Source organism: Taeniopygia guttata, chromosome 9, assembly GCF_048771995.1.
Source record: "Taeniopygia guttata chromosome 9, bTaeGut7.mat, whole genome shotgun sequence".
Lineage (NCBI taxonomy): Eukaryota > Metazoa > Chordata > Aves > Passeriformes > Estrildidae > Taeniopygia > Taeniopygia guttata.
The window spans coordinates 21,123,827-21,150,025 of record NC_133034.1 but is presented as its reverse complement, the minus strand read 5'-3'; the positions used below and the strand labels follow the sequence as shown (position 1 = coordinate 21,150,025).

General features: G+C 39.2%; 1 protein-coding gene and 1 long non-coding RNA gene across 16 annotated transcripts in view; one reads left to right on the top strand and one right to left on the bottom strand.

Annotated features, from left to right (window-relative positions):
* NLGN1 (neuroligin 1) overlaps positions 1-26,199 on the top strand; it is a 424,671-nt gene that overhangs the window by 121,780 nt on the left and 276,692 nt on the right. For 7 of the 15 annotated variants that reach the window (XM_030280458.4, XM_072933421.1, XM_030280460.4 and 4 more), the window contains 2 exons: positions 5,556-6,361; positions 6,817-6,876. In XM_030280458.4, the coding sequence (XP_030136318.2) occupies positions 5,869-6,361; positions 6,817-6,876 (553 nt within the window). In that variant the 5' untranslated portion in view covers positions 5,556-5,868. Of the gene's footprint in view, positions 1-5,555; positions 6,362-6,816; positions 6,877-26,199 lie in introns of those variants that run through there. The other 8 variants (XM_030280465.4, XM_030280463.4, XM_030280466.4 and 5 more) reach the window with 2 other exon arrangements.
* Positions 6,106-25,412, bottom strand: LOC140684700 (uncharacterized). Its single transcript, XR_012057382.1, has 2 exons — positions 22,751-25,412; positions 6,106-22,708 (listed from the first exon to the last, which is right to left on the bottom strand). It is a non-coding gene; the product is annotated as an uncharacterized lncRNA (long non-coding RNA).

The following is a 26,199-nucleotide window of genomic DNA, read 5'->3' as shown; positions in this document are numbered from 1 at the left end:
GATAACAAAAGGCTGGTTAGCTTCAGGAGTCTCTGGGTGGGTTCTGGACACTCTGCTAGAGTGATCATATAAGAAGCACATGTATATTTTATGAAGTATTAAACAAAGCAATTCCCGCTTGACCTGATGATATACAATACACAGATTTTGATACTGAAGCTCTCAAATGAGAAACATCTGGGTTATTTTTTCCTCTGGGATGACCTCTGATTAACATGAGTTCAGTGGAATTTCTGCAGTAGGTCAGGGAATCTTTTTGTCCTGAAGCACAGAGCAGCCATCAACAGAATGGCCATTTGATCATTTAGCTGAATAGTTACAGTACTCAAAAGTGAGATAATGTGTGGTCTATTTAAGAGTTAACTGTAAGCTGCTAAAAGGAATAAAGGTTCACTTCAGTGCCCATTATAGTACAAGCCAGTGCATCTGTCATTTTTAATTTAAATCTGTATTACTTAGCTGTCTAAAACTTTACACATAAGTGACAGAGTTACCCATTCTTTCTGTTATGGGTAAAATCACCATTTCGTTACCTACTTATTGTGCAAAATGTCAGACAGCTCTAGTCTGCATTAAGAAATTGTAGTCAACTTCTGGTAATATAAACAACCACTTCAGATAAGAAGTAGAACTCTTTTAAGAAAATGATTTATTGATATGAGTAAATGGAACATTATAGGACTTAACTGATCCTCTCCTCATGGGCTTAATTGTCTAATTCACAAACAGTTTAATTGAAAATTTTGATTATAAGTCTTCCTATTTTGGCAAACTAAGATGCAGAAATTTTTTAAAGTGATTTTTGGTCATGAAAATACTAATTAATAAGCATTAGTGAATATATTCAGTAATGGCAAAGAATAAAAATTTGGTGCAGTTGAAAAATACATCACAATTTAAAGGAGTCTTATGACATCTACTAATTTTAATTCAACTTTTCACTAATTTTGAAGCATCGAATACTTCATGCAACATTTAAATACTGTATTTTTCACTAAGTTATGAGGTTTGGTTGTCAAAACAGCATATTAAATCAAGGTGAGGGCACTCAGGACTCAGTTTCTCTGATCTAGGAGCGATATATTCACACAACTTGTAGCATCTGGAAATCCTTTCCACTGGGTTGTGTTCCCATGTAATATAACACTTGTAATCTCATCCTAATGTGGGGTGGGACTGTGAGCCCATGAAGATGATGTCTTTTTCATACCTTGGTTGGTCATCTTGGCAGAGGTTCTGCATCTCAATAGGGCTGGATTTGGAGCAGCTTTATGGAGCTACCACACCTGTGGCTGCTCTGAGGTGGAGAGGGTGCTGGCATGTGGGGTCTGACCAAACCCCACCAGAGCTGTACCCTTCTTACATGAATTTTATATTGCAGTCTCCTCTCTTATCATTTCATTCGCCTGTTTGTTTTTTTTTTAATGAATGTAGTTAATTTCTTAACTAAAGCCACGCAAATCCCATCCTTTTGAGAAAATATTTAGGGAAGTATGCAAGAGCAATGTCTGTTTTAAAATATTTCACAGAATTGATTGTGTTGGAACGGGCCTCTAAAGGTCATCTAGGTTTGGTGGGGACACCTTCTCCTCCAGGCTACTCAAAATCCCATCACCCTGGCCTTTTTGTACTACTAAGCTGAGAGAAAATACACTGTATTTGGAACTTGCTTCCCTTGCTAACTTGAAACATGGAAGAAGAGATGGGGAATTTTGTGCTGTATCTCTTGAGGATTTGTCTGGTCATGTTTACAATTGGTGTGTCACACTGACACAGTGTTCACCCTCATCTTTCCTCTAATGGTCTCTGTACTGCCAAGTTCCTGCTTGGCTTCACAGTTGTTTTAGGACACAGATTTCTTCTTAGAGACATGAAACATCTCTAGGCTCTTAGTTCTAAGGAGAGACTGCTGTAAGTAAAAATGAATGTGAATGTAGCTGGTTCTGCAAAACAGCACTTGTGTTTTGCAATGAAGTGGCGTTGTGTGGTGTTCCAAACTCTCGCAATCACTTTCAATTTTGTACAACTGGGATTTACTAGCAAAGTGGAAGTAGAAAAGAACTTTTGAGCAGGAATATCAAACCATGGAGCACACCTTCAGCTGAAAAGAAAACAGCTTTTTAGGGGGATTGGGAGATTTTTATCGTAACAATAATAGCCTTTACTGACATATGGCCAGAAGCCTTGGATGCCACCAAACGTTTTATTAATCCATTGGAGCTATTGATAGGTGGTACAGATCAAACCATCCCTTAAGATTTGAAGGTCTGGGCATGAGTAACAAAGAGGAGGTGACTGCTGCAGTTTGCCACAGATGTGACCTGTTGTGGGATGCCCTGTGTCACTGGAAATGCAAAGATGCACTGAAGCTCTCTTGGATTGTTCACTCCTCAGCATACTAAATGCTTCTCTAAAGTATTTCAGAATCTGAGCTATAAAGTAATTTGAATTCAGAAAGGAAGATAATAAAATAATAGATGATAGAAAAAAAACTCTGTATAGTATAGACTGTTTGAAAGAGCATGAAAGTCTTTATCAAATACCTTTTACAGTAGAATTCATTTGTGTTACCACAGGGAGCAATTGTGATCCTCAAATCAAGACAGCAGAAAAATCAGAAAAGATTTCTCCTCCTCCTCCTCAGATCGACGTTATTTTGATGCTCAATCTTGTCCCAGATTTATCATTGCTACTCTTTGGTTTATTTGTCTGCTTGCCTCCCTGATCATTCCAGTTTATTTCTTCTCCTTTTTATCCCACTGATTCCTCTTCAGCTGAGTCCAGACACCAAGGGAAAGTCCTATGTAGATCACCTGCAGAAAGACTGGGGAGAATTTTGTCCAGCATTATCTCTCAACATGCTCCTGGCCAGCTTCCCTGCTTACCCTTGCAACTAGTGCTCAAAATGAAATTTTGTCATGAAAGCCTCAAAAGATTTGATAAATCTCAGTCTTTTTAATTGCGTTGAGTTTGTCGTTTTGATGTGTTAGCTTCAGGGCAGCCAATGACAGGCTTGAATGTCTGACCTCTCAGTCTCAAAAATAAACTGTTACTTAGACATTTAAAAAGGCTTGAAAAGAGCAAATCCAAAATTGAAGTTACAAATACAATGAAAATATGTTGATTCAAATCCTGCAAGCGGTTGACAATTTTCTGCCCTTTAGAGCCTATCCATCTATTCATGGAGGCTACTGCCCAACAGTTAATTAATTAGGGATAGCAAACACAGAGCTGGATTTTATTCTTACCTTTTCAGTATCCTGTCTCAGAGTAAAACCTTATCCATGGGAGGCAAACCAGAACTGTAGATCACAGCAGAGCTGTATGGACAAGCTTAGAATTATAACCCATCTCTAGAACTGGCTTTGATTTTACATTGAATTTACCATTTGAGGTGTCAAAATTGTATTACAAAGTTTCTTTAGCACTGAAAACAGGTGCTAAATAAATAATTATTAGCATCTCGTTAGTTTTGCACGTCGAACAAACGCAGCACCTTGGAATGAAGAAGGATCCTTTTGCTTGGCACAGATATGCTGGGTTTGTTGAACTCAGACGTTCCCCAGAAAATGTGAATTAACTGGAAGGGTACTGATATAAAGTTCCTGCTATTTACAAGTTTGAGTTTGAGAAAGAAGAGAAAGTACATGTGTCCATTCCTGAGAGGAAAACAAACCCTTGTGGGTTTTAAGACCCAGTGGAAAAGGCTGTGGAGGTTTTTGAACACCACTAAGGAGCAGACTTACATCTCTCCATGTGCATTGCTCAGAAACCTGTCTGCCTGCTCTGTCTTTACTATTTCTCAAGTAGTACCCTACTCCCTCCAAAATCTGAAATGCTACATGACATTCCATGAGGGGAATGTCTGTCATTCCATGTAAGTGTGTTGAAGTAAATGTAAACACACACATCAAGTTTGGGGAATTATTTTCTGCAGTTAAATTGGTGCGTTTCCAGCAAATACTGAGAATATGCAGCTGGAGGATGAAGGACATAAGCCTGTTTGTTAATGCAGTTTCACAGTGAAAGTGTTAGAATTAGCAGAGAAAGGAGAGAAAGAGAAAATTGCGGAAAAGCTTCATCTATCTCCTTATTGCCTCCTGAGATAGATTGTTCAGAGCTAAAGGAACACTAGACATGAACCAAATCTCCTGCTGTCCTATATAGCTTTTACAATCTCCTTTTTAATAACCCAAACTACAGGGTAGTCTGACTATTAGACAAGCCATTCTTTTGAATTCTCTCCACAATGTGTATAGACATGATAAAAAAACCAATTCTCATTAAAGCTGCCAATGCTGTTTCAAAAGCAGGTGGTTAAAAATGTTTCCTATACAAAGCAAAAAACATTTCTGGTGCATTACACACTGCTTAATAGGGAGTGTAAGATTACACTGTTATGTTGTGTATAACACTGCATCTTAAATAATAGGATATTGTAAGTCGTGTTGGAAATATGTTTCACATGAATATGGAAGATATGCATTGAGCAAATTTCAGAAGTGCTGGACCACAGCCTTGTGTGACAACCTCTGAGCTAAAGTAGTTGAAAATAGCATCTGGAATTTCAGATTATACAGTCTCTGATCCTAACTGATTATTTTTTTCTAGGATATTGTTCAGTCAGCATGTGGATATATGAAAGATAAGATTTCTCCTGTCCTGTGGGAATGCTTATTGTTTATGTAATAAATTAAGGATGGTAGGAATTGAGTGCTCTCAACATATATTTTCATTTTTCACTGAAGTCAGTCTTTTATAAGGAATGCAAGATTGAGCTGACATAAAAATTGTGATATACAGCTCCCTCCATAAGCTGCCTGTTCATATCCTTTTCCAAACCAGTTCTGAAAAAAAACCCAGCAACCTATAGTTGTCCAGTTGTACTTCTGTGCAAATTCAGTGTTTGCCATTCACTTCAGCAGAAGCAGAATTTGGTCCTTCATTGATGTGAACATCTCAGTCTACCTGTGAACTTTATCAGCAAGCAGAAAATCACATAAAGCATGGTAATTCAGGTTATTGTGAATAAGCACAGTAATTCATGCTATATTTTAAAATGAACAAAAAATGTTTGTATGTATTATAAACTGCCTTTAATGAAATAAACTTAATTTGGGTCTTCAGTGTACCTGCCTGTCTTAATTTCCCCATCTTCTGCTTTAAGAAATAATTACTTCCTTTCTGGTAAATCAACTTCTGCAAACAAGGTGAAAATTGATTATAAGCTGATTAAGTTAAAAAAAATGTTGACATAAACACTTATGTAATGTAGTTTGGCTGTAAATTTCTTATTGTTGAAAAGGTGAATTTTAAAAATGTATTTTTTATGAGTCCTGTTTCTCCTTAGAAGTCTCTGTAAATTCAACAGGTGACATTACAGATAATCCATAATAAGTGTTTCACTTGCCATTTCATGGACTCATAAACTACTGCAGTGTAACTTACATGACTCTAGCAAATATTAATGTATGTAAATAACGTGTTAAACACTTAGTTATCACTCTGCTCATATTAGCTCTTTCATACTAATGATTTATTTTCATTTTCTCCAGGATATAGACCTGCGGCTAACTGGATTTGATTTATAAGAGGGGATTCTGCAGTAAATGGCTGCTGTCTTCATATTGCTGCTATGGAAAACAGAATTGTCAATAGGATGTAGTCTGATAAATAGTGCTGAGTGAAGATGCAGCTTCAATAAGTGTGAAATCAATGGAAGATGCTTACCGCACGAAAAGCCTTTTGAGATTTTTCTGACAGGCACCTATTTAGGAAACTTGATCTGTTTCCTCCGGCCGCCCTGTTTTTACACCAGTGGATACAAATCAGATTGCTTCACTGTAGTTACACAACTAATGTGGGACCATGGCCTTTCCAAGATCCATGTGGCTGAACTGTGTATGGAGAGCGACGGTGGTCCGCCTGCTACACACGGGATTGAATGCCACTTTTGCTTTTTCTGTACTCGGATTTTTGCTTCACGCTGCAGCTGTGTCCTCCCAAAAATTGGATGATACCAACCCAGTGGTGACCACCAACTTTGGCAAGATAAGAGGGATTAAGAAGGAACTTAATAATGAAATTTTGGGGCCCGTTATTCAGTTTCTTGGGGTTCCGTATGCTGCCCCTCCAATAGGGGAGCGCCGCTTTCAACCTCCTGAGCCTCCATCTCCCTGGGCAGATATCAAAAACACCACCCAGTTTGCTCCAGTGTGTCCCCAGAACATTATAGAGGGCAGGTTGCCTGAAGTCATGCTTCCCGTGTGGTTTACTAATAACTTGGATGTAGTTTCAACCTATGTGCAAGATCAGAACGAAGACTGCCTCTATTTAAATATCTATGTCCCCACCGAGGATGGTGAGTTAATAGCAGGCGAAACAGGGAGATCTTTTTATTTTCCTGTTCTACTTTCTAACAATATTAATTCATGTGAACTGGTAGCATGCATGGCTTTCTCTGTTTGCATGCCAGCTTACTACATGTGTGCATGCTGCTTTTCTCTGTGTGCATTTGTCCTTGCTTTTTGATTTTTATTTTCTTATTTCTTGCTTTCTTTCTGTCTACACTCATTTTTTTTCTCCCACGGCACGTGTAATTTTTAGGTCAAAGTTGGTGCCTAATTCTCATTGCCACCCACTGACTTCTGGGAAGATGCATCAACATCTTTTCCATTGCATGTGCAGGCACAACAAGTCGAGAATCTTCCGCACCTAAAAAAGCAGGTCATATTTAAGTTAGATAGTGGTGTTGCATGCTCCTACTGTCTGTGATGGAGCTCCATGTTATTTTCTAGTCTTCTATTCATTTTTCAGTCAAAAGAATATCCAAGGAATGTGCCAGAAAACCCGGCAAGAAAATTTGTAGAAAAGGAGGTATGTATAAAGTGGACAAAAAAACCAAAACGAACAAAATGGGGGAGAGATCAAAACCTTGCAAAAGGAGAAGGAATAATGCAGGTGAAAGAGGCTGATTGTTGGTGCTGTGTACTCTTAGGGACTTGTCTTGTCCTGGTGGAGAGGTGTTTAAAGAGAGGTCCGTGTACAGCAGATGAGAAGATAAGTTTTGTAAAGCCAGGGCTCGGTTGCTCCTGATCATCTCTATCTGGCACTCTCTGCAGTGACAGTGTTGGCAGCTCCTCTCTTGGCCTCGAGGCTCTGGGCAGTGTGTCAGTGGCACCAGGGGATGGGACGTTGGGTGTGGATGCAGAGGAGGGAGCTCTGTGCCCTGGGATGGGCACTGCTACCCCTGGAGGGGCTGGCACAGCCCACGGTTCTCCCTTCTCAAACTATGGCATAATGGCTGGGAAGCGTTACAGCAACACAGGGCTGAGACCTGCTCTGGCTTCCTCCAGGATGCTCCCCATTTTCTTGGAAAAGGCTTGACTTTTCTGAAGTGTAGATGTGAAACGTTTTTTGGCTTTTTTTTTTCGTTTACGCGCTTCTAAAAGTGAGCTTTGATTTCCTTTATTCTGTGATTACAGCTTTCTTTGTCAAAGCCCAAAAACTCTTAATAGGGGTGTAGGGAACTGTTAAAATATTGTGACATGGTACTTTGGGAGCTAGACTGCTTTTGGAAGCTTTGGAAACTTGGCTTCTCCCCTTTCTGTGTTAAATACTATGGAAGAGTTTGCAGATTTCTTTGTGAATATTTGCAAATTCCTCAAGCAGTTGACATGCAACAGAGAAGGTCTATTTTGGTACTGATTCAAAGGAGGCATTTGGTGCTAGTTTTGAAGTACTGATTTTGTACTATGCACGTTTGTTTTGCATCAAATGATTTTCCTTTATTGTTTTCTTTAAAATAATGTGTCACCTTAGAGCTGGACTACATGTGAATTAGAATGCTTTTTGGGGTAAACAAAGAGTACTGTGGACATGCACAGTAGCCTATTAGCTGTAATCCATTTATTTTTTTATCCTGTTATTCCAAAACAAACACATTTTAGGAAAGTGCATAGCAGAAATGTTTACAGATAGGTGAAATTTAACTCTTTAAACACTACATTAGATTTTTGAGGCAATATCAAGGCTCAAAATGAAGGCAGCCTTGTTCCCAAGGCTTTAGCTCTTACAGCTCCAAACTGCTGGTTGCAACTAGCTGTTAATTATTAATTGTTAATTGTAGCTGCTCGATGTATGCTTTTTGAGATGTCTAAATCCACTTTCAGTGACTTAAAGCAATTTGTGTTGAAAGTGTCAGGCTTTGAGGCATCTTCTGTTTTCTGTTAGGGAATTTTTGCTCGGTGCTGTAAAAGTACAATTGTTTAAGCTGGATTCCCAAAGCTGGAAATGAAGATAATCAGGGTACTGTGAGCAACGTCACTTCTTCACACATCATTCAAGTTAGAATAACTGCTGTCATTTATATGCATTCAATTAATGTGCAGTGCTGCAGCAGTTATTACGCAGTTCATCAAGCGTGTGTAATTAGCTGAGCAACTTTCACTTCCTATCACCCAGACGCTGATTCACAAAGTCATAAATAAAGATGCAGTTCCCCATCATTGTTCTCAGAGAGCATCTTTCAAATGAGAGAGTATTAAAAAAAAAATAATCAGAAAAATAGCAAAAGTCAAGGGAGAGAGAGCCCAGCAGCTGAGAAAGTCATGCTTATTGTCCTGTGGGCCTGAAGGAGAATAAAGAGAGTTACTTGAAATTCAGTAGGTACCTTTCCACTCAGATTCATTGCACACACAGCACAATAAAAAGCCTACCTTTTGCTGTTGACAAGTGCAGAGAGCTCCTGAATACCTTCAGCTGGGCAGCTGAGACATCTGTAGAAATCTCTGTTCTCTCAGTAACTCTCAGTCTACTCACCCATACATAACCTGAGATTTATCCTGGGCTGGGATTGCCCCCAAGGCCAGGGACAAAAGGAGTTGCAGGACAAAGCTGCAGCAGAGTCACAGCAACTGAGCAGCAACCACAGCTGGGAAGTGGCATCAGTTTTGTAGCAGGAAGAAGAAAGGCCCAACACTCTCTCCTTTGCTGGATTTTTAGGTCACAGTCATAGCATCACAGTGATGAAAATTATTGGAAGGAGAAAATCTGGAAATCAGAGGCAGATTTTTACACTAACTTTTTAATTCATAAAGGATATATAAGATGAAAGTCACGGAAGCAGCAACCATATGCTATCCTTACATGTGGTTTGATTCCTTCCCACTACATGAAATAGATTGAATTAGATAAATAAATTAGTATTTATACTTAATTGTCAGCTGAGGGACATTAGAAAATTCAAATTTTTTAAGAACAGGGAGAAATCTGATTAAAATAGATGTAGAAATGAAAGGAGTTCTATCCATGAGTCATGCTAGAGATGGTAATGAGCATTATATCCATGACCTCCTGTTGGGATTTGGATGTCCCCACAGCAGAGACTGCAGAATGATAGGCTGAAGCTGGGTGAAAAGAAATGAAACAATTCAGCATGTTTTTTGCAAAACACGGAGGCATGTATTTCTGTTACTTGACCTTCAATTTACTGATTCAAAAATAAAGAAAGAGCATCTGGTTTTGTGTCTTTTCCTCCAGGTACATCAAGGTCAGAGACTGCTAATTCTGTTTTGGGTATGCAGAAACTTGTGTTGGCAAGGGCTGGTTTTGGAAAATAAGTGCAAAGGCATCTGAGTAACTCTGTGTAAATTTTTTTTGAGTCTAGTTTTCATAACTCTAAATTTTAATAAACCCTGGTTATATTGTAGGTTATACCATTTTAGTGATTGATACTAATGATATTGTTTATTATCTGGCATTTCCTGAATTTCTTGACAAATCTTTGCAGCATTTCTAGGGATTATCTGAATAGTATTCTACTGTTTGCAATTTCAAACCTCTAAATTTACCTTCTAGTCAAAACATAAATATTTTACTTGTGATCCAGAATATTTTGTTATCTCTTAGGAGGGCAAGTGCATCCTGCTTTAGCTGCATACCTGTGGTGTTTTAAGACTCTATATGCATTTCTTCCCATTGCAATGGTTTGCACCAGAAATTTCCTAATTTGATGACAACGACGTAAAGAAAATTTGGAAAAGATCACTTATATGACCACTAAAAGAACCCCCACGGGTTTTTTTGCTCTGCACTCGGGATGAGTGTGCTCTTTCTTAGGAGCCTGTACAAAAGCTTTCATGCTGCCTGAAGATGCCTCAGTGTGAAAATGTGGAGGTGTAGGTGGTATATCCTCAATGTCATGGAGCTAGGCAGATGCAGTTTGGGATAAATTAGTATTGCTAGGAGATTTAGGTGTAGAAGAAAGAAAGAAATCACTTGATCCTTACTTTTATGTTTAGGAATTATCAGTGGCTCAGAGATCGCCCAATATCTGTGACTTCCCCACATGTGGGTTCTCTTTCTTATTCTAGTCAGGGCAGTGAATAAATTTTAAATGCGAAGACTCATGATCTGAACTACCTCATTTGAGAGTGTAGGATTAGACAGCTCTATTAATATTTATGCCTCCTAATGGGCTACTTGATTTTCAGAGCAAAGCTCCCCACACCATACTTTCTGGGTTATGGCTGTGGTTACTATGGGCGCACTGGAGCAAATGTACATACACACAAATATATTCATGGAACAGAAACACAAATCACACTGCTGTAATCTCATCCTGCTTTGATCTCCCTTTGTTTTCAATTGAGAATATGTTACATCAGCTCTGTTTTGTAAGAGGCTCTGATAACCTTAGGGCTTTAAGCTTAGCAATGTGAAATATTCTTTAGAACACTAAGCAGAAATTTCACCTGTTACCTTTGTGTTTCTGTAGAGTGTTTGTTCCAATACTCCATTTAACTACCCTGGAACTGTTTATTGATCATCAGATTTTGGAAAAGAGCAATTAATATAATTTGTGCAGTTCCTGTGGACTCCCTTAAATGAAGATATTTCTGTAAACCCATTTCAGCTCTGAAATCGACCAGAAAAGGACAAGCTGAGGCCTTTAAAATGTGTATTTCCACTGGCAAAAGTTGTCAATTGATTGTCAGTGCTCCTTTTTTTCTAAAGGTGTCATTTAGAAAATGATGTTGAAGTAATGGAAGGGTAGAAGGCAAATTGTCAAAAATTATTGAAATATTCCTTTCTCTATAGCCATGTGAATGAAAAATATGAAATCTAAGGTGTGAGCTTCCATCACTGTAGACAGGGCTCTGTCAAAATAAGTTATGCTGTCAGTAGACTGAAAACAAGCCTTTGCAGACCATTCCCAGGGCTCTGGGTCTCTTGAGAATGGGTGCCAAACTTACAAAATATGCCTTTGTGTGTATTTTGGGGGACATCAACCCTTTAAAAGTGTTTGTATCTTCATTAGGCCTCTTTGAAAGTTCCTAACCAACTATTTGTCTATAGTATATTTGTGTCAGTAGTTGCCTGCACATATTTGAATTTTCACCCCCATCCATGCTGGGTCCTGGCTGGAGAGCCCTCATCCTTATTCCCTGTGGTATCAGCACACATGTAGTCCACAATCCCTAACTCCACTGCTACTCACCAAGACACCACGATTGTTCTATTTTTCTGTTCCTTTTTGAAGCCCTGTTTTTCATTCCTGCACCACCACTGCAGCATTTGGTAATACATGGAAGAAGATAATGAAGCAAACATTGTCTTGTACAGACCTTTTCATCCTTTCACAATCTAAAGCTGTTAGTGTCAGTTAGCAGAATTTTTCAAAGATGTGCAGTAGGTTTATGTCATATTTGAAATAAAATGCTTAAAACTCTGATGTACTTTCTCCAGCCCTCTGTCTGGGTGAGCCAGTGCTTGACAACAGAAGACTCTGCAGACTGTATTTTAAGACTCCAGTCATCTTAAATGCCATCAGCACTGGTCACAGTCCCCTGTAAATGTCTGGTTGTTCGGGCTCTGGGCTGTTGCTGACCACACAGCCATCGTGCTGCCACTGCTTTGTTCATATACCTTGACAGTGCTTATAGCTCTAACAGGTTTTAAATTCTGATCTAATTCCATTCCTTGTCCATTATTTTACTGCTTGCTTTTCATTTTCTACATCCACCCCCACACAGGCTCTAAAATAGTACTGCCACCCTGATAATGCTAAGTCGGATAAAACTGGTTTGTGCTTCTTCCCCCGGCCTTTGTTGGCTTGGACTGGTTTTACCCAGTAAACATCTGTGAGATGGTTTTCCTTTCAATCTGTTAGTTTCTAATTTATCATTTAAAGCCAGAATGGATAAATCTTATAAAAAAATAACCTCATAAGTGTATTTGTACATTTTCAGGAGGAACTTTTTAGTAACTAATATGGCTTTTGGATAACTATTATTTTCTGCTTGTTTTTTCCCCCCTGTTATTATTCCTTTGCTCTTCTCTGTGTTAATACTCTTCATCTTTTTGTCTCCTTATAATACACATGGATACAAACATTTTTGTATTCTTTGGATATGTTTTTAAGCTTGAAACATGGTGCTTACATGTGTCAAACCATTCTTAAGGATCATCTCACAATGTTAATAATCTGCTTATAACTAGAATATTGCTCCAGTACAATTTCTTTTTCTTTTTTTTTTCCAAATTCTTTTTCACTCATAATTCTTTCGCCTTCTTCATTTTTACTTACTTTATGATGTCAAATTTACATGTCTTCTCCACTTTGATATGTATGGTATTAATCATTATACTCAGCATTCAGAAATCAACTGCTTTAATGAGCTTACCATAAATGAGATTTGTTTTCGGGATATCAAACAATTTCCTTCTGTTTTAATATTAATATTCCTTATTTTACTTTCTCATGCTTGTAATAATGGGATTTATCCAAAGAAGGAGCAGCACTGAACAATGCAAGGCTAAAAGTGGGACAAAGCTGACTTTTAGCAATATTTGCACCTCTATTCCAACACATTGCAGGGACCAGAGTGGTCTCTGGCTGCAATTGGAGCTTCCTCAGGGCTGCTCTTGCAGAAATTACAAGACACGTGGAAATGGCATAGTTCAGGTACTGCAGCTGATTTCCCTTTCCAGAGTTGTGCCAAAGTGTTTTGGAACATTTCAGCAGAAGCAGTAAATCATGTTGCTAATTCCTGTGCTGTGGGAATTCTGTTAATATCCCTTAGTGCTATCAGAGCAAGAATCACTCTGCCCTGGCAGAGATTTCTGAATGCTTTCTATGAGGCTGGATTTTGACTTTCCTATTCATACTAAGAGTACAGAAAGCACACAGCAAGTTCAGTCATAGGAATGTGTTTGAAGGGAGAGGAAATTCCCCGGTTGAAGAACTGGGTTTTTATTTCAGTTGATGAGGCTCTGTAAGTAGTTCCTTTATTGAAATATCATTGCCCTGGTGAGAATGCATATTCTGCTGGGTTTCTGTGTTAATGAGGGTATAGCCAGTAGGTTTGACCAAAAGGACACATTTTGGAGGAAACCAGAACCAGCAGGACAGTTTGTATGTTGTTGTAGGCACAATTCACCTATTCCTACCATTGACAGTCATTTACAATTCAAGTGAGATGCTGACCTCTCCTAGAATCATTAAGTTTGGGCTATATTAATGCTAGTAGATCAGGCCCTGCAGAGGCAAAGTATTGAAGTCTCTGGGTATGATTTAATATTTAACTAGTTTTAAATTCTTATTTTAGAATCTGTTGAAAATCATATATATAGAGACAGAGAGTGAGAAATAATCTAGTAAGGCAAAACTGACAGGAGAGAGTCAGCTATTTATTATTTGTATTTGTTTTCTGAAAAGCTTCCATTTGTTAAATTTCCCCCTTTTTGTAAAGGCCTTCTTTAATTATTAGCTGAAAATCAGGTATTTATGTAATTACCATAATTATATCTACACATTTAGTGTACTTGCAATTATTTCATTAAAAATTGTAATTATTATACAATTATAGGGGATAATGATGCCCTTGTAACATATTGCAGAAGCCCTAATTAAATGGTAGCATAAATGAGTTGGAAGAGATTTTGAAGTTTTGAATATTGTTTTATCAGAAATATCAGAAGTGAATCATCCACATTATGAACTGGCAGTAAAACCCCTGCAAAGTTATTTTGAGAAAATATTACACAAAGCTCATGGAAAAAGATTTGTCTCTATTGCCTTTCTGTCTTTACTTTCTGTTCTCCAGATTTTTACACCAAAAACTGTCTTCAGATTTTTAATGGAAAGGTGCATTGTGTAGGAAGAAGATGGCACAGCTTGCTGAATGTTTCTAGAAGGCTCAGCCCAGAGCAAGCACAGCTTGTACTTAGACATCCTTTTTCTAAACAGAGGCAGAAACTTATCCAACAGTTGGCTGAAGATGGTGAAAAACCTCCACTAAATACAAGGAGGTTTTATTACGTGCTGAGATTCAAAGATCTCCTTATATATTGGAGTGTCCAAATTTTGCATCTCCAGGTGTTAGGGAAAGAGGAAAATAAAAGCTTCTTGTAGTACATGTTCTTGTGATGCTCCAGGCACAGGAGATGGACTAAACAGCATGGACACAGAGGATCCCTGTGGAGCATCTCCCTCTCTCTCCTGCAGAGTGGGTTGGGAATAACTGGCAAGGATAACATATGTTAGAATCTACCAAAACCCCAGGATCACAGATTTCTCACCCTTTTTTTTGTGTCAGCCTTCTGTAGCGTACAGATGATCTCTCTTCCCCTCCTTCAGCTAATTTTAGAAGTCATTAAAAATGGCAGTAAGACATGTAGAGTTTTTCAGCTTGTTTTCCCATTCTGTGTTTCACATCTGACAGAGGCTGTTTGTTGTTCACTGATGAGTGCACAGCCCTGACCCTGTGGCACGAGTGGCAATGAGGAGCCACCCTCACCTTGGCACCCGCCTCGGCTCTGCCAGCACAGCACCCCAGGGATGCTCGGGGCAGGCTGGAGCTGTGCCCAAACCTCCATCTCCACCTTCCCTCCCACCTGCCAGCTGGGCTCCTCCTGCAGCCCTTGCTCCCAGCTCGGTCAGGGCAATGACGCATGCACATTCTCCCCACTTCCTTCAGATGCACTCGGGCAGGTCAGACAAACATTCTGCTTAATTCACCCTATTCGCTCAGCAGGGAATGCAGAATTCTTCATTCTCTAATGCAGAATTTTTAACTCCCACAAAATGGTGGGAGAGAAGCTCTGAGGAACAGAGGAACAGGGGATCCTGGATCAGCAATAATGTCTTTCCATGCCCTGAGCTGAAGCAAGGCCATCCACCCATGGCCTGGAGAAGACCTCTCTGTTTATCTCACCTTGTGCCAAGGTTCTTGCTGAGGCTGCCATGATTTGCTTTTATTTTTGGGGTTTTCCTGAGGACTTGCTGCCCTTTAACCCCAAAGTTTTGCACCAATCTTCTTGTCAGCCTCCCTAGAGTGCCCTTGCAGGGATTGTTTTTATTTTCTGCCCACATTACTCTTCTCTCTTAATTTAATATTCTTTAGTGTATTACTTTTAATGTAGCGAGCAGGCAAACAGAACAGAACCAGCTGCATGTAGCTGACCCAGTGAGAACTCATTTTCTGAGAATCCTCCTTCCCAAAGCAATAGCCTTAATGAGATGGACCTAGTGGAAGGGGAATATGAAACAGGCATTTGTCTATGTATATATGTACATCTAACAGTCATAATCAGATCTGAGAGCTCAAAGGAAAGCCAGTACAGTTTGTCTTACTTGGTTGCAAAATTGATATTGACTCATATGTTTTCATATTTATTTTAAAGTCACAGAATAAATTGGGCTTTGTTTTAGAAAAAGGACTTAATAACTGAAGGCCATGTCTGAGATACCTATGTGAGACAAACAGAAGATTTTGCACATTTACCAATCCCAAGACTGTTTTTATTAATAAGATTTTCTGTGCTCTATACAGTGATTTGGATCCATGAAATATTGCTGTGTATGGCTGTTGGCGAGGCAGGTTTATTTAATGAAATTTCACAAGAAATCTCGCTGTAAACCTAGATTTTAAAATCTTAATCCCTCCCTGTTTCTCTCTGATGCTAAGTGCAGATGAAATAGCTCTCCATCTGAATCAATTAATAGCTGTGCTATGTGGAACAAGAGCGAATTAAGTGTGTTTTCTATACTTTTCAGTCATTAACTGAGCCACTGGTTAATGAAAAATGGATTACTTTTGCTCGAAACAATAACTTCTGAAACAATAAATAATTGCCATACTTAAGAGCTGAAGCACCTGCCATCTCTTTTAGATGGAGTCTCCATAGATGAGGTCTCACAAAAAGGAAGAAAGAAAAGTTGCACCTGTTGTTTTTTTCTTTAAAGCTCCATGAAACCCTTGATTACTGCAGTCCTTACCATGATGCATTTGCAGTTCAAGTACTGAAGGCATTACCTGGCCAGAAGCACACTGAGATACAGGATCATGCAAAATGAGTGCTTGAGTTTTACAGAGACACGGATGATTGCTGAAGAGATCCTGCTGGAAGTCCATGCTCCACCCTGAATTTGGGGCTGCTGGTCAAACCCCTCACACCCCATCCTGCGTCCATTTAATTCTGTGCTGCTCATGTGTGACATGGACTGTGAGCCAGTGACAGGCTGATTTTGTTTCTCCTCCTGACATCTTTGAGGGATGGCTGCTGAGATGTGCTTGGGCAAGACGGGACGTTTGCCTGCAGAGGTGAGCTGGGAGACAGATGACGAGCTGGGAGCAGCAAGGAAAGGGATCTGACAGCAAAGAGGCTCCTGACACACTCATTGAAGCAGGTGTACACTGCCAGGCACTGTGCAAACCAAGCAGAGAAGGAGGATTAAAAGGCTCTTTCCCTTTAGGCAAAATAAGGTGAAGAAGAAGGCAATGCACAATTCCACCCTGCAGTTTTTAGTGACAGAAACTATTTTTCTCTCCAGAGTTTGCTAACATATATTAGCTGCTGTTTTTCAGCCCAGGGCTTTGACATATTCAACTACAAGCTAGTTTGGTTGAGTATCGGCACAACAAGCAAGAAGCAGTCAAACAAGAGAGGAAGAAACAAATCACTTCTCAGAAATGCTCCATATACGTTCTACACTTGATATTGGCACTGTGCAATGGCCTGGCTGTCACTCCTCTCTGCTCAGCCACCTGTGTTAGAGGACATATCACAAAATAAGTTTGACCTAAGGTAGAGCAAAAGCCAGCCCTTAATATTACTCCATTGAAAATAGATAAACTCAGCATTAAGTCAGATTTTGGCCTGTTGTTTGAATTATGAATATTCTGCTAACTGCTGTCACTTCCTTGAAGAAATACAGTGGTTTCCTTGAATTTTAAGTGACTTTGGATTGAAATTCTTTGTGAGTGATTATCTGGCTCAGTGAATACTGTTGTTATCATTAACAATTTTGGGTGTTAACCTTTTCACTGCTAAAATCTCTGAGTGCTGCCTGACATTGTGTCTGCTCTTGGGAAATAAAAAGGTTAAGAAGCTGTTGAAATGCATTCAGGAAATGTCATAATTTTCAGGCTGATGAAGGGCTAGCCTGGAAGAGAACAAAGAACCGATAATAATAATTACATTTACTTTGTGCTTGCGAAGAAGACAGTTTGAAGGAGCACAGGCCATAGACAGTAGCTCATTTTTGGTTCTGCCCCCATTAATTATGTCACATTCCTGCTTTCCTTCTCTAACCTCAGAAATGGGCTCCTTTGGTTGCAGAGGGAGGATTTGCACAAAGCCAAGTGTACCTTTCCAGTGATTCTTCAGTAGCCTTTTTCCTCCCCCTCCCTCCTCCCCTGGCTAAGCAGCATCTGGCCCTCTCCCTCTGCTGAACTTGTGTGACTCTATTTCTAGTATAGATTTAGTTATTAAATCTGGAGATAAAGTATGGATCTGTTCCAGTAATCAGATACTACAGTGATTAGAGTCATAGAAGTACTCGGGGAGATCAATTAGATTAAATTATCAAATCATTATAAGCAAACTCTTAAAGACAAAGCAATAGAAAGTAATTTTGTGTCACTATTTCTTTGGAGAATATTTATATTCCCTTATTGTTTGTTTGCATCTGTTTTCTTTGTGTGTATTAAGATCATAGTGGCACCAAACCTCTTGCTCAGAGATGGGCTGGAGGACAGAATGAACCAATTCTGCAATAAAGCTCTCTCTATGATGCTGGTCCTAGGCTAAAACACATTATTGCTTGTACTCTGGGTGAAAAAATACATGCACATGGTAATCTTACTGTATAAAGCAATTGGGCAGTTTCTTGGGGGAGCTCATTTCAGATCCCTGGGGTTAGGCAGAAAGCATTCTGTTCTCTCACCAGCCTTTTATCTCTCTCATCCCATTCTGTATTTATTATTTTGACTGTGTAATCTTATTTTGAGTACTTTTATTGCATAAACCCAGTATTATGAACCAATACCGGCTAATTCAGATAAAGGCTTGTGATTCATTCTTTAGTAGCTCGTTTTCTGGGCTCCTCTGAAAATGGTTTTTTAGTGTATAATAGCTATTTGTGTCACTTCTGAGCCTTGAAGTTGTGTTTTTTGCAGTCTGCAGTGTCATCTTCTTAGCATGTATATATATAAGCTTTTCTTTATTAATCTATATTTTAGTAACTACTCCAGCTAATGCTAATATACTGCTTTCATGAGAGAATTGGCAGAATAGTATACATCAAAGGCAACAATTAGTGTATTTTCATTTGACTTGTTCAGCCTATTAGGTTGTTAAATTTTGCATAGAAAATCATTAGCATGTTTAATTTGGGAAGGAAGCTCTTGGAAGGGGAGTTGTGGATGTAAATCAATGGGTGAGGAGGTTTTCGTAAAACAGCAGCTACAGTTCTGAAATGCCACGAAGTATTTCCCATATTATTAACTGTAAATGCAAAGAGATGAAAAAACTGCAGGATTATCACTGGCTTAGGAGTTAACAAAGAAGCTTCTGATGGTTCTGTCTAATATTAAAATCTGGAGCAGATTATATCACATCCTTTTCTCACTGAATACTGCCATAAAAGTACAGGTTTGGAATTTAAAAATACCTGATCTTTTCTCAGTGAAGGTGAAGGACATCTGAATCAGGCTTGACATGATATAGCTCCTGTTTTGGTTTTTTCCTTCCCTAAAAAAGGCTGAAGAACTGTTGCATTGGAAGTCATGTTGCAGCTGTTATGAATGTTTTTTACAACATCAGAATTAGCTGAACTTGAAGAAGTGACAGAAAAAACTATGAAGTGCCTTTCCCCCATCTCTTCTGGGAATTTGGCAATTCAGAAGCTGTTGTCTGGTGTTAACTAAATTCAAAAAGGTTTGGATCTTGACCAATTAAAGTCAAAGAAGAAAGGTCAGAAATCAATGCCAAAATAGAATTGAATATTCCCTCAGACAGCAGCTAATCAGAGCTTTTGTGTGGCCTGCTGTGCCAATATCTATTCAGAGGCTGGTCATTATGCCTCTGTTCTAGGAGAGTGATAATTTTGGAGTCTTCACTGCCCTAAAATCAAGCAATTTACTGCTCTTTTTTCCCCCCGATGTTTTTGTGATGTTTTGCCTGATAAACATTCAGTACTGGGCAAAGTGGCTTTTGGTTTTGTCCCTGCACTATTCAGGTTCAAATTTCTTTAAGTGCAGTCAGTTACTGTTATTCCTTGATGCCAAAGTACTTGATTGCCTTCATAAACTAGGAAATTTAGCAGCAAAACTGACATAAGCATCAGGATTACATTATTGATTATTTGGAAGACAAAAAATCCATACAGTCCTTTGCACTGTGCTCCAGTGGGAAGCACCTGGACCCATGTGCACTCAGTGGGTAAATTCATGGCTACAGAAAAGTCAGCTGTGAAATTCAAATCCGGTTTTACAAGATCAGGCCCAAATTCCCATTTTTAAAACATGAACAGATATAAGAGACAAATACAGAAAATTTGAATGTTTGGTAGATTTTGAAAAATTTGCCTGAGATACATGAATATCTTTTTACTTTGTTGCCTTTTTTTCCATTCTAATTTTCTTGATATGATTTCACATCTGTCTCATATCACAGCTTCTCCTATAATAAAAAATATCTTTTATCTTTATATTGTTTTTTTTTCCTGTTTCTTGCTCTCAGAATCTTACTCTGTCTTGTCTTTATTCCATGTTTCCACCTACTTTTTTAATTTTAGAAGTGCTTACTGCTTCTTTAGGACTGCAAAATCATGAGCTAATATTCCCCATTATATCCGTTTTTTTCCCCCTTTCCACTGAAGATGGAAAAATAAGGACAAAAACGTGGACTTCTGTAAAGTCAAGCACACAGAGGGAAAGAGACAGAATATTGTTGTAGAACCGAAATGAAAACATCCCATTCTCTTTATTGCAGTTTATTTTTTGGGGCTGGGCTGTTTATGATGCTCCTGGGCCACTTTTATGATTCATGTTGCTGAAGCAATTCTTCTTTTCTTTAATTCCTGTACAAGTTCATCTCACTGTTTCCTAAGTGCAAGTGTTTGTCAGGCAGTTACCCCCCATAGGGGTGCGAATCACGTCTAATCTTAGCCCATGAAATATTTGCTGCCTCCCACTTTTCTTGCTGCCTTACAGCCTCCAAATAGGGAAAAAAAGAAAGGGCTGCTGCAGCTTTCATTAATTATTTAAGCACTGTTATCAAGCATTCCTAGAGTGCCGTAAATTTACAGGCTTTAGTACAAACTTGGAGAAAACAAGTTCCCCGCTCTGGAGAATTTACAGTGAAGAAAAGACAAGAGAGGTGAAGATGTAAAGGCAGTGGATGTGGTGGGGTTTTGGTAAGAAGGGATTGCCACAATGCACGGTGTGAGGGAGGGCAGGAGCGCCGGGTGCGTGCGCAGGGTGCCCGAAGAGGAGAAGGCAGCAGCAGTAAAAGCCAGCACCAAACAACGCACGGGGATTAGAAGGAAAGCAAAAGGATTGACCTGATTTGTGTGTTTACCACTCAGCGTCTCAGCGGTGCTCTTTCAGCTCCTGGATGGAATCGTTGGGCTCAAGGGGAGGCAGAGGAGGTTTGGGATGGAGACTGGTGTGGTTGAGCGGATCTCCGTCCCCACCATGGGGAGTTCGTGTGTGAGCTGGTTAGTGACTCCAAAAAGACACGTGAACAGTGGGAAATGGCCCCTTCAAGGGGTTAGTGACACAGCCAGCCCCCAGCACAGGACTGTCTTTGGGCCACTGCAGTTATGTCCCTCACAGAGGCAGAAAGCTACATCAGCTGCCCACTGGAGCTGGTTTTTAAACTCAGCCTCTATCCTCATGTAGAACCAGCACAAATTTCTTTGTTTTTCTAATGTGGTTTTATTTTTAGATGCGTGAGCACAAAGAGTACGAGTGCATCTAAACAACACAGGGTAACCAGAGGTGAACAGGCAAGACTCATCTCACAGAAACCCACATATGCTGATGATATTTCCCAGTGACTTTGATATGTTCCTCAGTCTTTTGTGGCAGTGTTCATTGTGTGGCAGTCTGCCATTGCCCCACGTGGTGCAACTGCTGCTATGGAGATCCCTTGAAATAATGGAATATTAAAAGGTGTGATCCACGATGGAACTATCTGGCACCATATTAAAAAAAAAATCTTCAACTACACATTTTTTTTCTGAGAAAAAAACCAATGTATCTGCGTGCCATACTGTCACACCTTGTTTTGCTTAGTGCAAAGGGCTGACCACATGTTTGGGAATAGCTCCTTTTCTGATAAAATGCTGTTTATTGCACTGAAATGCTGCAGAGTATATCCAGGTACTCAATCCATGTGTGTTTAAAGCCCTCACTTAAGCTTGTTCCTATGGAGAACATTGTGGAACCTGGGGTTTATTTAGGGATAGCTGAAGGCAGATGTTGATTTACAGCCTTGCCTGGTGGGAGCATTGCTTTCACTGTTACAGGAGCAGGATTTGTCCCATAGTTTGCTGAAACTGGAAGGATGAATCCTGGAGACCACAGAAGTGGTTTAAAGGGATTGTAAAATGTCTGTAAGTTTGGCTATAAAGTTACTATAAAATAGGCATAATTGTAGTCGCTGCATGAAGTCTCAGCAAAACAAAGACATCTATGGTCATGTACTTTCACCCTGAGCTAAAAGATTTTTCTCTTGGCCTCTACTTGTAGCTGCATTTATTTGCTTTTTTGTTGTAACTTTTTTGTCACAAACTTTAAGAGGCAATACTTTAAAGTAGAAGAGGGAGATATATACATCTAAGCCTGTGGATGAAAATATCAGCCAAAAGCTCTACATGGGAATGAATACATAATCAGCAACTTGTACTTGTCTGTTATAACAAAATAGCATTAAAGAACAGAACATTGAGTGTAATGTAAGTTGCAGTTACTTCCCTGCCAGGGCAGCAATCCTCTTGAGGCTGTCATCTATTGCAACTTGAACGATTGCTAATTGCTTTTATGAAAGCACCAGCTTCAATTATATTTTTAGTGTGTCACCTGTACAGCTTTATATTTGCATCTGTTTAGAAAGGCATTCATGCAACACTGAAAAACTTAGGAAGGGATCCTGCAAAACAGAAGTTCAGGTTGGAATTGTGGCATTAAATAATACACTGAAGGCACAGAACAAACCTGGTGTGCTGAGCACATGTCCTGCATGGAGAAGTGGGGCAAATGCAGTGTTTTGATGAGTGCCCACATCTCCTCAGGTGTGCACCCCACTCAGTGCTGCCCCACCCTGATGTCCCTGACAAGTGGCTACTGAAACTGGAAAGGGTCTTAACACGCCTGGGGGGTCACAGAATCATGGAATGGTTTGGGTGGGAAGGGACCTTTACGATCATAAAGTTCCACCCCTTGCCATGGGCAGGGACACATTCCACAATCCCAGGCTGCTCCAAGCCCTGTCCAGCCTGGCCTTGGACATTTCCAGGGATCCAGGGGCAGCCACAGCTGCTCTGGGCAACCTGTGCCAGAGCCTAACTGTAAAAAATCCTTCTTCCTTAAATCTGACTTAAATCTTCACCTTGAGCTGAGCAACACTTTAGATTTGGACCCAGACTGTCTGGCTTGAGCCAATGCCTCCTTCAAAGAAGAGATAATTAAAATGGCTTTTATGTCTTTCTCAGAGTCATCATGTCATTTGTTCTGGCAACAGATGCGACAAAATTACTGCATTTGCTTTAATTTTTCTGTTATCTTAATGGCCCAGAATTTTTTTTAAAGGAGGTTTAGAGTGTGTGGCACACAATGACCACTGCACAAATGCCAGTGTTTCTAGAAGGATGCCTTTAAAATATCATGCTCGTTTTATGGTCTGTGGTAGGCAGTCTTTAACTGCTTTATCATTTTGCTCTCTTTTAGTGAATCAGAGTAATTCCTCACAGTAATAAAACAGAGACCTGAATTAGCAAAAATCTGATCCCTAAGTGACCTTATCTTGCTGCCAGTCTGATGTAATCCAGATCCTGACGCGATCCTGCCCTCCTTTCATGTGAATAGTGAAAAAGGGCTCACTCTCATGGACTAAAGAATTAAGTTTTCTTAACAAAAATACCCCAAAAAAACAAAACAAAAAAAACCCCCACCCAAAACCCCCAAAAATTTACAGACCATTTTCACATTGGAAACATTTTCTATTGGTTTCCACAATCAAAATTGCTTGAAAATTTATATTTAATATTATTACTGATATATTACTCTGTATTCTTGGATATATCTGTGTCTTTGTTAGTGGGAAAATTCTGCTCCAAGTGTAGCATAGCAGCTGAAAATACTGGTACCAGTTCAGGAGGCAGATGTAGGTTTTCTTTCTCTCTGTTTCTTTTTTTTTTTTTCCCTAAGCAGGGAGAAAGAGATTGTATTATATATTTTTAATGAAATGGTATTGAGATTAAATAATTTTAACTATATGTAGTAACCTTCTGATTACTTTGTGCCTGAGAGTTAGCCTTTTAGTAGCTGAAATCGTTGGTGAAATGATGATACAGAAAATGCAGGTTGTTAATTAAAGAACCATTTTTAGATTAAATTAAGATGAATTTTTAGGCTTTGTAAATCAAAACAAACTAAAAATAAAAAACAAGACTACATTTTCATGGAGTTTCAATCCTATTAATATTTATTAAGCTTCAATTCTTTGGGTTTCTGTGCCTCAGTCTGTCATGAAATAACACAAGCTTGTCTGAGACGAAAATTAGCTTGGACCCAACTGAAATCAAAGTGAACCGATTTATTTTCATTCCTCAGACTGACAGTACTGCATAAAGCAGAAAAGCCAGAAAAACATAATTATTAGACTTGAAAATCCTTGCTACTTTATACATCATGGATAGTTTTGGGAATAAAGATGTGCAAAGTTCTTAAAGAAAGAAAGTAAGATGAAAAGCCCTATTTAATCTTGTATTGCTATTAAAATTTAAAAGCAATGCAACATTGAGGATTGCATCCAGCCTTCCAAAGAGCTGCTGCCATGTTGGGTCAGTCTTGTTGTCCACATCCTCTGTACTGCTCTGGACAGTAACTTATGGAACTCCAGATTTTCCAGGGAAAACAAAAAAATCCTTACCTCTGTGTAGCAATTCCATGGAAGGCATAATTGGTGCTGTTTTACCAGCAGTGGGGCAAACAGGTATTTTATATCAACACAAAGGCATTCTTTATTGACTGATTTGATTTATAGACTATACATTTGTCTTTTAGTGGTTTTATTACAATAATTTGAGATGTGCTGGGCAAAGTGCCTAACATAAATATTCAATAATAGTTACATGTATGATTTGAGAAAAAGAGAAAAAAGGCACCATGATTTTCTCTATCTGTGTAAATACTGTTAAAAAGTGTGGAAATCTAATCTCCTGCTTATTTTGCTCAATGGAGAATATTTGATTTAGCTAGTCACAAAGTTTTTAGGGGTCAGGAAAAAATACCTCCCTTATCTACATTGGGGTCCTACCTTTAAATTAGAAAATAGGGTTTAGCTGTCTAAGATATTTTGTTTTCTTAGTAGTCTTCCTTTCATATATTAAATTTGATTCTCTGCCTCTCAGTTGATAAAATCTCTCTTTTTCCTACTGTAGGCCCCATTTACAATGTGAAAAACAACAAGAGGGTCTTGTGAATTTTGAAACAGTTTTGAATACAAAAGCAAACTTTTTCGTATATGAAAGAGAGGAAAAAGGGCATAGACTCTTTGTTCCTTTTCTTCTCCGCTGCAGATCATATTTGAAATTATTCTGCCTAGTCATATTTCTTCTTAGACTGAAAATTTTGATCGTAAGTCAGAATTAATGTTGGGGCAGAAACAGTGCAAAAAACCAGTTGTCATTTAAAGTGGAAAATGCAGGAGTACCCTGAGCATAGGTAGCATCAAACTGTGATGCAAAGCTGAGGACTGGGCTGGGAAGCAGTTTCCTTCTTTGAACAATAACCATAAATGTTTGAGCTTCTGAAACAATTAAAAATTTGTGGTGCACAACAGCCATGGAACATACTGTGTCAATATTTGGAGCTGGATTTTTTTTTAACCCATTAAAAAAAAAAAACCAAAAAACAAAAAAAAACAAAAAAAAAAAAAACACCAAAAAAAAAAAACCAAAAAAAAAAAACAAAAAACCAACACCTTAAATCCCAGGGCACTTTTTGGGGTATTTTTCACTTCCAGGAATGTCTCATCCCTTTGCACCACCTTGTGCCAGCTGGTCTCACGTGGTGTCCACTGTTCCTGTGATGGCATCAGCTCCTCCCCAGGATTACCACAGGTTCTGGCAGTGGGGATTCTGTCAAAGACCACCCTGGGTTGCGGGGTGGCTTCGTGTGGTGGAAAAGTCTCTCCTCCAACCCATGCCTCCAAAGAAAGGCTCAGCAGTCTCTGTTGTTTGGTCTCAAGGCAGTTTTATTGCAAGTTATCTAAAAGATTTTCTTCTCTGGCTGCTGTGGTTTGCTCACAGCTCAGGCAGAGGCACACACACACCCTGACATCCTCTCTGACTCCCGACTGCTTCTTCTCTCCCCGCCCAGGGCTGCTGCTGTCTTTTATATGGTACATTATGTGTTACATGTTTATAGTTTTCCCCCAATACCTATTACCTATATTAAATGGTGCCTTTCTACTCTAAACCAATCCGTGAGTGCCAACATCACCAACAACATGGAGGTAAAGGAAGAAGAAAGAGGGAGGACAGGGCAGGCCCAAATCCCTCCATCTTGAAACTTCTGACCCCCATGTACAAAACAGAACCCTCCTGTACAGCACTCAAAAATTCTTCCCTCTACTTTGTGACTACTTCTACTCTAATATCTAAACTTTTGTGACTTCTTGTTC